The 13,360-nt window shown below is 44.7% G+C and overlaps 1 protein-coding gene across 2 annotated transcripts in view; it reads right to left on the reverse strand.

The window, feature by feature from the left end:
* Positions 1-13,360, reverse strand: part of RNF13 (ring finger protein 13) — a 58,786-nt gene that overhangs the window by 15,160 nt on the left and 30,266 nt on the right. For both annotated transcript variants that reach the window (XM_083177967.1, XM_083177968.1), the window contains one exon: positions 11,453-11,581. In XM_083177967.1, the coding sequence (XP_083034093.1) occupies positions 11,453-11,581 (129 nt within the window). The remainder of the gene's footprint in view (positions 1-11,452; positions 11,582-13,360) is intronic.

Genomic DNA, 13,360 nt, shown 5'->3' on the forward strand with positions numbered 1-13,360 from the left:
TAACATCCGGTAGACAAGAAAATTGAAGAATGCCTTAAGGCAGTGCTTGAAGGAGTGGGATTACCCTACGCCCTATTATTGCCTCTGCATGGGTATCCAAGGCTATGATTAAATGGGCTGAAGCCTTAGGTAATCAACTTCATCCTGACTCTGAGGCCTTTGCATTGGCTGAAAAGCTTCAGTATGCAGCAGAGTATGTATGTGAGGCTGGGGAAAAAAGGCGCCAAGATGGCGTCAAGTGTCGGCCACTTCTGTAACAGCAAGAAGAGCTCTCTGACTTAAAGCTTGGGAAATGGACAGCGAATCTAAGAAATCTCTCGAGGCCTTGGCCTTTAAGGGAGAACTGCTTTTTGGGACAGAACTCGAGTCCATTTTAAAGCAGGCCACGGGGGGGGGGGGGGGAAAGAGCACCTTCCTTCCCACCACATCAAGACATTCAGTGTCCAAGTTTAGGGCTTTAAGCCGTCCTTTAATTTCTCCTTTCGAGGGGGTGTGTCTAACAGAGGACAGGCAGTTAGAGTAAAGTTACCAGCCAGTAACGGAAGGGCACCCAGATCCCGTTTCAGGGTCTTCGCCAAAAGCAAGGATGTCCTCCGCATGACAGGGCGGAGACTCCCCGTTCTGGGTTCAGAGTGGGGGTTTGCCTCCTGCAGTTTCGGGACCAGTGGAACATCTCCACCATGGACCCTTGGGTTCTTTCCATCATTTCAGAGGGTTACAGAATAAATCTCAGGGGGCTTCCCCAAATAGGTTTCTCCTAAACACCCTTACCGCGGGAAGCTCGCCTGCGGAAAGCGCTCTTGGGGGCGGCAACGTCCCTTCGAGAGGGGAGTGGTGGTCCTGGTAACTCAGGAAGAGAGAAAGAGGATTTTATTCCATTCTCTTCTTGGTCCCCAAACCCATTCTAAATTTGAAGTCTTTAAATCTGCATCTTTGGGTGGACCATTTTCGCATGGAGTCTCTTTGATCTGTGCTTTTAAGCATATAAAATTGGGGGAATTTCTAGCATCAGTGGACATCCAAGATGCTTATCTGCATGTGCCTATCTGCAGGGAACATCAGTCTTTACTGCGTTTCGCATTAGGAGAGACTCATTTACAGGTCCAGGCTCTTCCTTTTGGCCTGGCAACAGTACAGAGGGTCTTCACAAAGGTGATGGCTGTCATGGCAGCGGCCCTCAGGCTAAAAGGAACAGGAACATCTGGTCATTGTGACACGGTTCTTCCAGGACCATGGGTGGTTGTTAAATCTCCAAAAATCTCATTTAACACCAACACAGAGACTTCAGTTTCTGGGGGGTGATTTTGAACACACACCTACATCTTCCAGAGTCCAAAGCAGTGGACATTCGGCACCTGGTTCTGTTGATCTTGCAGTCTCCAAATCCAACAGTTTGGCAGGGAGTAAAACGGCTAGGCAAGATGGTGGCAACCTTCAAGACACTGCAGTTTGCAAGATTTCACTCAAGAACATTTCAGTGGAACATTCTCTCATGTTGGTCAGGAAATTCAAAGACCATGAAGCAGGAACGTCTGTCGCTGCCTCAGGAGACAAGGGAGTCCTTGCTCTTGTGGACAGATCTAGAGTCTCTGCAACTGTGGCGTTCCCTCCGCTCGTGGGATTGGCTCCTGCGGACCCTACATCCCATAGTTGATCTGTGTCACCAGGATGGACTCAGAGAAAGGGATTCGAACGGTAAGTTCTTACAAAAATCCCCTTTTTAGTTTAGTCTGTTATGTAAAAAATAAAAAATTTCGGTACTTGTTTCCTAGCACGGCCACAACGATCAAAATCGCGGTCATCGGGGGTAAAATCGGGACCATCGCGGGCATCGCATGCGCAAAAAAATCGGGTGCGATGGGCCAGACGCGATGCCCGCGATTTCCCCATAGAGAACAATGTTAAATGCCTCAATTTACCCGCGATGACCACGATTTCCCATAGGAAACAATGTGAAATGGCTCAATTTACCCAAATTATCATAGGAACAATGGTAAAAGGGCCAAAAACACCCTTGAACATTGAAATGTCCCCCCAAAAGTAGTTTACGCCACCACGTGATCAACGTGAACCCGAAGCGTGGCGAGCGTAGCGAGCCCGCGAGGGGCGGCGGTACGCGTCCTACGACCTTTTCATACCCCTACTATCCACTAGGGCGTGGAGTGAGAATAGAATAGTGTGGCGAGCGCAGCGAGCCACCGTGCCCCGCAAGGGGACGCGGATACCTGTGAAGGCCGCGAAGGGACGCGTTTACCTGTGAAGGTATCCGCGTCCGCTCGCCACGCTTCGGGCTCGGTGGCTTGCTGCGCTCGCCACACTATTCTATTCTCACTCCACGCCCTAGTGGATAGTAGGGGTATGAAAAGGTCGTAGGACGCGTACCGCCGCCCCTCGCGGGCTCGCTACGCTTCGGGTTCACGTTAATCACGTGGTGGCGTAAACTACTTTTAGGGGGACATGTCACTGGTCAGGGGGGGTTTTGGGGCTTTCTGGCCCATTTACCATTCTTCCCTATGATGATTTGGGAAAATTGACACATTTAACATTGTTTCCTATGGGAAATCGGGGTCATCGCGGGTAAATTGAGGCATTTAACATTGTTCCCTATGGGGAAATCGCGGCCATCGCGGGTGGACCATTTAAGCATTTTTAGGCGCACACGACGCGACCGACCCGATTTTTCACTGTTTTCAATGCATTTCAATGGAAAAATCGGGGGCATCGCGTCGGTCGCGTCGCAGGCCACTAAAATTACCCCCGATGGCCAAGATTTGTGGCCGTGCTAGGAAACAAGTACCAAATTTTCATTTATTTTAATTCACCTAAACTACCCCCCACCGCTCCTTCAATTGTAAGAACTTCTAAACAGCCAGAGAATCCACACTAGCACTTATCATTATAAAGGAAAAAACAATTAAAACCTTATATGCTATGGCAGAGATTCCGTAACAGTTCAGGTTTTAAGTATAGCCATGGCTCAGTACAGATGGATAAATGAGATTGACGGAGGTACTAATTAAGTTACCAGATTCCAAACATGGTTATCCTTAAAACCTGGACTTTTCGGGTACCTTGAAGACCAGTTACACACACTGGGCGATAAGCTTTATCAGCGATATATAGCTCAGCAAGCGTATCGCCCAGTGTCCCGTTTTCATCAGCAACCAGCAATGGTCGCTGAAGAAAATGAGGTTCTCTACTGGGACCAGCGACCACTACAGGGCCGGTCGCAGGAGCGTGTTCCCAGCGACCATATCCGCAGCAATTCTTGCTAGAATTGCCAGGTGTGTACGGGGCTTAAGCCAACAAATAAAGACTTCTCTTTTGCAAACCGGCAATTCACCTGAGCACCTAAAAGGATACGTCCATGTTAAACCGGTAATTAAAGGGGTGTACTTTTTTTTTTTTTTTATCAAAATGAAAACACCTGAACTGAACAAAAAAATCAGGTTGGATGCTCAAGTGTTAATTGCACAGTGATTAAAAAAAAAAAAATGTGGTTTGGGTGCGATTGTAAACATCTTGTGTGATGCAAGACAACTGCATGCGGAAGGCCGCTGATCTGTAACTCTCTCCACAGAGGCCAAGGCTATTATTTAGGATCCCAAGAGAGATGGAACGTTCCAAAGCATCCCTAAAAGCAAAGCACTACAAAAAAAAAACATCTGGAAGATGTATTGTTGGCATTCACAATGTAGACATCGAACATGGCGACTGTGCGCTTTTCCTCTACCCCTAAAAGAAATGTTGACGCAACAATGTCGACTTTTCAAAATTTGTTGTACTAAATATGTCTAACATACATATGATCAAAGGAGATCAATTTCTACATAAAAAGGGTCTTCAGTGGAGCAGAACAGTCCATAGTAGTCAGCAGGTGGAAGAGTATTAAGGTGGCCAAACACACGCAGATTTATCTGCAGATCTGTCTGGTTGGAACAAAAACATGGTTATGGATGAGAGCAAATGACAGTTGACCATTTGCTTGGAAATGTTGGAAAACTGACAAACTGTCACTCATCCATAACCATGTTTTTGTTCCAACCAGCCAGATCTGAAGATAAATCTTACTAGTGTATGGGCGCCTTAAGCTTCCACATGCTGCCAGAGTATGTCAGGCATGGTTGACTAAACATCACGTGACCACAGACCAATGTATGGCCAGCTTTATGTACATTAGTGATGCTATACAGCACAGGTTCTCAAACTCAGTCCCCCACACCGTACATTTTTTGCAGGTTTCCGCACAGAATTGCAAGTGAAGTAATTAGCTCCACCTGTGGATCTTTTAAAATGTGTCAGTGAGTAATGAGTACACCTGCCGGTGACCTGGACAATGTGAACTATGGAGTCCTGAGGACCGAGTTTAAGAACCACTGCTGAACCGGTCACAAATCTTTAGTCACAATATTGGATTCCAGCATAATGATTACAGGCCTAGGAACAGAGAGGCCCTACCATGCAGCTTGAATCACACAACGCTCCTTTGACAACGGTTGTGCATGAAATACATACAAGTGGTAACTTCCCACAGCTGTGTAGTTATAACCATTTTACAGCGCTTGCCAGTCCGGGCCTTTCTGCAAGAAACAGAATGCTCACACAAGCATACAGCACCTTTGCATGGAGGGAAATACAGTATACAGTACACCGTTCCAGCACAGATGCATATTGAAATAGCAGCATTATTCCATACCTTTTACAGTAACACAAAAGAAACAGGTCATGTTATGCCCTCACAAACGTATGCGTCTTGGTTTGAGGATAAACAGTTTTCAGAAGAGCTTCTCCGATACATACATCGGCAATTATTTTTTAAATACTCCATTTGCTCTGCACAGACAGCACTCCAAAGTGTACATATGCAATTTCTGATTTGTCCAATTCAATTAGCCACGAGTAGGGCGTTATGCCATAGGTAAAGGCACAACAATTTTCCTCAGAAAAGTTTTTTTGTACGCAGTAATCAAAAACCGACAAGTTTGTCGTCAGAGCTGCTTGCGCACACTTACTCGTGAGGCATGTGCACTAACTGCTAGCTGAATCCACCCATTTATGGTCAAAAGGCTGTTCTTGGAAGAGATCGACAGGACGTCACTAACTGATACAATAGCCAATCACACAACAGACTGATGTACAGATTTTTGCCATAAACAGTAAAAGTATATACTATAGATCAGGCATTCCCAACCACGGTCCTCAAGGCACACCAACAGTGCAGGTTTTGTAGATATCCAGGCTTGAGCACAGGTGACTTAATTAGTATCTGAGGGATTCTGATTAAACCATCTGTGCTGAAGCCTGGATATCACTAAAACCTGCACTAGTGGTGTGCCTTGAGGACCGTGGTTAAGAATGCATGCTATAGATGATTGATTTTTGACAAAGGAAAACAGCCGGTTATGGACAAAGATAAACCGTTTTAAAACATATCTAGCACAGCTAAGCTGGCTAAACTATCAACTTTTCAATGGAAAGTGGAGTGCGACAGACAGAGGTAGGAAGGCTTGGCTCGCAAGGCCCTTACTTCTTATGACAGTATTACTGCGTTCTCATGGGCTTCCAGACTCCAATAGAACACACTCAGCCAATTAGCTCACCAAAAAGCGGAATATTAGAAAAAAATTGAATCTGAACTTGTACCTCCATCTTGGTCCTAAGCAGCCACTAACTCTTCCACAGGACTCTGTCCTTCTGTTTGTACTGTACATCAAGGCTCAGACTCGAAACGCATTGGCCCAGGATTGCTATCATCTTCAAGGACCCAGCCCAGTGTCAAACTCGTGGAGCCTGCAGGGTGGATCCCTTTTTTGGAACACTCTGCCTCATACCATCTGTGGCTCCACCACAATCACTGGGTGAGAGGGGATTACATGTCCATTTCTTTGTGATTTTTCTTGTGATGTCCAATTGTTTTTACCGCTTTTATCAATAAAAACCCACCTGTTATAGTTCACCCTTTGCACCCAAGGCATTTTTCAATTCTCTTCTACCTATTTGACCAATTAAGCTATTGAGTTTGCAATGTCAAACTCTGTCCGAGACCTCAGCTTTCTTTTGTGGCACAGATCTTTTCCTGTGTCTTACCCCCTTACAGCCTCATCTGTCACTATGCAGATGTGGTACCTTATCTGTCTTTATAAGTTCTCCCTGGAGGATCTGAACTTTTATTGGGCCCCCTTCTCTGTTCAGTGACTCATTTAGTGAACTTTTACTGGCTGGGGTGACTGGCTTTCGGTGGCTTTTAGGGGTGCTGTACCCCAGATTCAAACTTCGTATTAGGGACCCACCAGATAAGAGGTCACCTAGACACTGGTTGGTAGGCTAGTATTTCTTGGACAATAAATATACCAATAACCTTGATTACTGCTCAATATTAGATAGCAGAGTTTAATATTGTGGAGTGTGCATAAGCACTGTATACGTCTTTTTGTAGAACTACAAGTCCCAGAATAATAGCACCTATTATTATTAATAATAAAACCTATTTTTGTATTTGCGACTATTGCCCCACTTTGCACCTGGCTGAAGAACACCTGTAACTATGGAAATGTTTCTGCCCCAACCAAAACTAGAGATAGTCTACCTCTGTTCTTCTTAATTTGGCACAGAACAGGACCTGTTGAGCAAAGCACAAATTACGTTGTGCATCTAGCCTCCTACCTACATATGCCACAGTTTGTTATCCATACTTCTATTTTCCTGCCTGTGCTTTCCAATTATTCCTCCGACCTGCACTATAAATGCCAACTGATATTATTCTAGTGACCTGGTGGCCATCGTGGTTGGACTATACACTGTTTGTGGGCCACAGAGAGGAATGATTTATAGAAATGTGAGCTCAGCCTATTTAAACGACATTAACTCCTTACATAACATTTTATGACCTGCTCTGGCCATCATTATCCCGTATATTGAAGGTTCGGTACTTGTTTCCTAGCACGGCCACATATCTTATGGATCGTGTACCTTTAGTTAAGGTACACGATCCATACGATGGACCCGATTTCCTTTGAAATCAGGTCCATTTGGCCGGCTAGGACAAAATATCGGGGGCATCGCGTCGGTCGGGACCGTTAACAATGCCCGCGATTTCCCCATAGGGTTCAATGTTAAAAAATATTTTAACATTGAAATCGTGTCGGGAAAGTTAAAATATCGGGGGCATCGCGTCGGTCGGGACCATTAACATAGGTCCCGACGCGATGCCCCCGATTTTTACATAGGCTTCAATGTTAAAAGATTTTTTAACATTGAAATCCTGAAAAAATGTGAAAAATGTGAAATGGGCCAATATGACCCATTTCACATTTTAGATGTCCCCGTCGTCACCCCACGATAGACGCCAACCCGAAGCGTGGCGAGCGCAGCGAGCCCGCGAGGGGCGGCGGTGCGCGTCCTCCGACCTTTTCATTCCCCTACTATCCACGTCGGCGTGGAGTTGAGAATAGAATAGTGTGGCGAGCGCAGCGAGCCACCGAGCCCGAAGCGTGGCGAGCGCAGCGAGGGGACGCGGATACCTTCACAGTTATACGCGTCCCCTCGCGGGCTTCACAGGTGTCCGTGGCGACGCGGACACCTGTGAAGTCCGCGAAGGGACGCGTTTACCTGTGAAGGTATCCGCGTCCCTGCGCGGGGCTCGCTGCGCTCGCCACGCTTCGGGCTCGGTGGCTCGCTGCGCTCGCCACACTATTCTATTCTCAACTCCACGCCGACGTGGATAGTAGGGGAATGAAAAGGTCGGAGGACGCGCACCGCCGCCCCTCGCGGGCTCGCTGCGCTCGCCACGCTTCGGGTTGGCGTCTATCGTGGGGTGGGGTGTACGCCGTGACATTTGGGGGGGGGTTGGGAATATTTTACATTGAATCCAATGTAAAATCGGGTCCCAGGGACCCGATTTACATTTAATTAAAAAAAAAAAATCGGGTCCAAAATCGGTCGGTCGCGACGATCGCATCGCATGCGACCAAATCGCATGCGATGCGATCGACCCGATTTTTCCGACACGACCACCCCGATGTAAATCGGTGTGGCCGTGCTAGGAAACAAGTACCGAAGGTTCTATTTTGATCACTGCCCATAATTGATGAATTACTAAATAACTGTTGATATGTACTACCATTTATCTGCTGGCCTTAGTAGGAGATGTACATGCTGCATTCCTGTATTGCAGGACCCGTGGTACAGAGTGGCTGATAAATTGGGCATTTTTTTAGGCAGCTGTTACTAGATACGCATTAGTTGGTGTCCTCATCTGGCTATTTGTGCGGTTCTGGAACAAATATTTGGCTAAAGCAGGGCACACACTATCCAATTATTGGTCTGATGAGCATAATAATTGGATAGTGTGTATGTATTTCCTCCATTATTTCGCACCTAGATGCTAATGTTAAACACATTAATCATAGACCGATTCACTTTTAGAAACTCAAATTTGGATGGTCAGATTAGAGGCATACACAAGTAGAAGAGATTCCTACTGAATCTTGTGTATCCTGGAAATGGCCCAAATATCCTGACACACACACACACACACACACCATACCAATATATCCTTCCTTATCACACCAGCGAGTTATAGCAAATGCATTGTGTGACCAGTCACACCCGATTGTGGGTAGTAGCTGCCGCATTGAATGCATACGCTTTTACTGATATATACATTTACAGTGTGGTATTGTCCACACTTGAGTTTCCAGTTACAGGAGGAGGGAACAAAACCAGACACATCACTGTATGCTTAAAATAGAGTGCCCTAAACCTCTAATGTACAATGTCAGACATCTACAGTACATCCTGCTGTACAAAGGGAGGACACCTCCAACTCTGAATCGATGGACACATCACTGGATTCACTAGATGAAGCATCAGTATCTGATCATCCCAAACCTGAAGCACAAGCAGAAAAGACTGCAATGAATTTCACAGTGCCCATAACAGTCACTCAAAGCAGAAAGAGTGAGGATAGGTGTGCTGGAAGGTTGTTTAACAGTGCAAGACCTTGCAGGGAGGAAATACCTTTTCCCAAGTACCCAGACCAAAAGGTGGGAGCTCCTAAGGATAGAACCAATCTGCCCCTTTAGACACATGTACACACCAAGTTCCATCTGGCCTGGTCCTAGACTACAGTAGGTCCTGAGCATCTAATGGATACAGACTCCTGATACCAGAGTCTGCCACATCTTAAATAGGAAATAATCATAAACATTACACGGATGCTGGAGGACATGCACAGGGGACTGATCACTTTCTTCCCTTGCAGGGACTCCTCTCCTGGAGTCAGCATGGTCACCCCTAGGACCTCAAACTGAAACCTATAAACAAGTAGCAGCCGTTTAAAGCACGAATCACAGCCAATAATGAAGCTGAAAATAAAACTAAACTAAGGATGCAAAGCAGCACAGGGGACCTCCCCTCACTGTCAGAGCAATACAAACCAACAGAGTAATCCTGGCAGATATACATGGAGGAGAACGAAGTCCCCACACTCCTCCTGCACACCACTACACCCCAACATGATCCCAGTGTACCTATTGGGAGGACAAAGACCATACTGATAAATAGCCTCAAATAACGGAGTTACGAACAGAAACCGTGGGCGTATATGGATTGATAATGTAAAACAGACCATCTAAAAATTGCCTGCTGAAAGTAATTCCTCCAGCCCCAGCGGCTGAATTCTATTGACCACAAACCTCTAAGGAGAAAGAGCCTTACATCCAGGTAATGGAATCTTACATTAAGCAATGCAAATGTGATTACCTAAAAAGGCCTGGTGTCTGGCAGCCGGCACTGCAGCCTCGGTGTGCTCAACTTTAACTCTTCTTATACTACAGCAGCAGCGCAGAACACAAACTGTAAGCTATTGTAAGACAGAAAAGGTGCACAAGGGGTGTGTACAGAATCAGATGGTGCAGGGCTTGGTGCAACACCCTTGAGCGATGCTGGAGATGAAAAGCATATAGATTGTGTTAACGACCATGTATGCACATGGTTGGACTTCACACATAGGGGCCGATTCAGGATCACTCTGTGAGATCCAAATTCGGCCCCAGCTGATCTGGGTTTGCGCATGCGCATTTCTGTGTATATGCAAACCCCGACAGGAGTAGGAGAGAGAGAGAGAGAGAGAGAGAGAGAGAGAGAGAGAGAGAGAGAGAGAGAGAGAGAGAGAGAGAGAGAGAGAGAGAGAGAGAGAGAGAGACAGACAGAGACAGTGGGACAGGCGTGACATGCCCTGACAGATTTGCTATAGACGGGCATGCTAAAACTGTGGCAGAACATGCTGGTATGTATAGTTTCACAGAGGTGGGAGGGTCACATGTTGAACACACCTAGGGCCATGGTGAGAACTGAACCCCTGACCTTAATGCTGGGAGGCTAACCATTACACCAAACGTGCTGGTCTTTACTAAATAGCTCTCAAGCACTTAACCCGGGAGCTAGATCCCTGCGATAATAGTTGTGTGCTTCTAACTTTGTGGAATGCGCTCTTCTGCTTCAGCATGATACAGTGAAATCTATAAAAAAAAAAAATTATACTACACAGACAGAAGTTTTTGGCCACAGCGGTTTAACCCCTTATCAGTCACATTGCCTTTGTACTTTAAAAAGAAAATATTTTCCTTCGTGGCTGCAGTACTTCAGTTTCACCACCATATGGTAATGGGCAGTCTGATGTTGCGAAAAGGTCACAACACCTGAATTGTGACAGATTTACAGCAAAAGGACAATAAAAAATTCCTAATGTAGTTGTAGCCATTTGGCAACAATAATCGGTAATGGGTTAATTTTTGAACTCCGGTGTTTCATTCAGACCCATTGCCACAGGTGGTGCAAAATCAAACAGCCACGCAGTCTCCATTTGCAGACGTTTGTGGGTCGTTCTAAAGAGTCATAATGTGATAGAATGTCAAATTTGCAGTAAGATGTGAAAATGTAGCCCCTATTAAACAGCGAAAACCCTTAGGAACAGCAGCAACTCAGCCAGGAAGGGGAAAACCACAGAAAAACAGAGCGAGGTCAACAACGCTCTGCGAATTCCATAGCTGAAGAGTTCGGAACTTTTACAGCCGTTAATCTAAACACAAAAACGGCACATCAGAAGCTTAATGGAATTGTAATTTATATGGCCGGGCAACAGATGATATATGTGGCCCATAGGATTTCTGATGATCAATGCGAAATTTTTTCTATCCCCCTTATTTGATGTTAGCAGAACTGGATTGCTGACCTTATGTACATATAATTTGTCATACATTATATTACAAGAAGAATAAACTTCAATAAGACAGAAATATTTTTGCACACAAAAGAGTGTGCAGCAGCCAAAAGAAGTACATATATTACTGTGCATATTAAACACACACACACACACACACACACACACACACACACACAATCAAGCTCTACAGACATTTATTTTTTTCTAGAACCAGAGATATCATCTTACCTTAATATCAAAGTTGCATTCCAGTCTCCGTATGAGCACCACATAGACGCTGGATGTATTTCCTAATAGCAGCGGTGGAGGGGAGATTGGTTCACAAGCATTTTCTGGCTTGGAGGTTACCAACAAACCCTAAACAAAAAAATAAATAAAAAAAAAATAGAAATCCGTATGTTGTGAAGTGGTATGGTTTCTGAATGTTGTGTTACACACTGTGCGGTACATATTTGAAAACATGCAGAAAAATATATACACTTAAGCACAAAGGGAACAAAGTATGCAAAGTGTAAAAATCGGAAACATTTTTAAGTGTTTTTTTTTAATCAAATTTAAATAATTCCAGCATGTATGTATGTATGTATGTATGTATGTATGTGAGTAAGTATGCATGTGTGGCAACTGTCCAGTTTTTTTAATGCAGGTTTGTAAAAAGCCAGAACATTTTTACTGCTCGAGTTCTAAAATCTGCACTCCCGTCTATACAACACCTCCACCTACTTGCCTCACATAGTTTATCCCATTGTTGAGCTTTTTAGAGGAATTACATGAAAATTAAACATGTTTTGTTATCAGCCAAATTATTCTATATTAAACCCCACCATATGAAGTATTATGCAGTAAGCATGCATGTACCAGAGGTGTCCACAGATTTTACATTTTCTCCAGCTCAGAGAGCTGCACACATGCAAAATACAAATTTGATCTACAATAGCAATACCAGTTTGCAATTGCTTTGAAGCTGTAATTCACAGTGCAAGTTTTGCCTGAGAACACATTGCAGGACAAAACTGGCATTTCATGGATTGACCCAGATATAGTAATAAGCAATAATCAGAGAAAAAAAAAGTGGCTTTGCAAAAACAAGAGACACTGAAAACAAGCAAGCTGTAAATGTATTAGTAGCATTCCAATAAAATACTTCATATCACTGTAAATGTGTAATCTTTGTGGAACAATTGTTATCAAGTAAACTACATAACACATCTACTGGAGGCATATTACCCCAACTCAATTAAGGTCATAAGTTTAACATTGAGTGTCGACAGTACGTACGAGTCAACATTTTGGCTGCCGACATTCTGAATGTATTGACGGTGTCTACAAAATGACTATTGACAAAACATACCAGACCTCAAAAAAAAAAAAAAAAAACACACCCATGCAGAGAGCAGCCATTCAGTTTATAAAACTGAATTTATCAAATGTAAGCTTCTTAAAAGTATTCTCCATTTGGGCAGGAGACTGGTCATCTGGGGGAGTGGTGACGATTGGACAGCTATATGAGGCAAGTATGCTGAAATCTTTTCAGCAGTTAAAAGAAGAATATGGGTTATCCCAGATCTATTTTATTTAGATACCTACAGCTGCGTCATGCACTAAATACTCAGTTTAACAATGGCCCACCTGTTCTGTTATCCTCTCCGGCAAAAATATTCCTGACTAATTTGGGGCAGGTTAAAACTATATCCTTAACCTATTCATTTATGCTATCTTTTCTACATAAGGATTCCCTATCCACCCTGAAAACCAAGTGGGAGGCGGATGTGGGTAGCCTGGAAGGGGAGGAGTGGGAGGAGGCACTGGCATCGCCACGACAGGCCACGGTTTCCGCAAGATTCCAACAAGTCCAATTATTTATTCTGCACAGAACATACTTGACACCATGCACTCTGGTTCGATTCGGTGGACGAGCCTCCTCGGACTGTCCAAAGTGTCGCTCCCTACAGGGGAACCTATGGCACCTACTATGGGACTGCCCTCTGGTTAGTTCTTTCTGGGCTGCTGTCAAATCAGTGATTGTCTCAACTGGGATCTCCGGGCAGGCTTTGACACCTAAACTGTGCATACTGGGGAGCAAAGATAATACTCCGCTGACTAATGTAGAGGGTCAATATGTGATTAACTTGCTCC

This window comes from Crinia signifera, chromosome 3 (genome assembly GCF_055691185.1).
Source record: "Crinia signifera chromosome 3, ASM5569118v1, whole genome shotgun sequence".
Taxonomy (NCBI): Eukaryota; Metazoa; Chordata; class Amphibia; order Anura; family Myobatrachidae; genus Crinia; species Crinia signifera.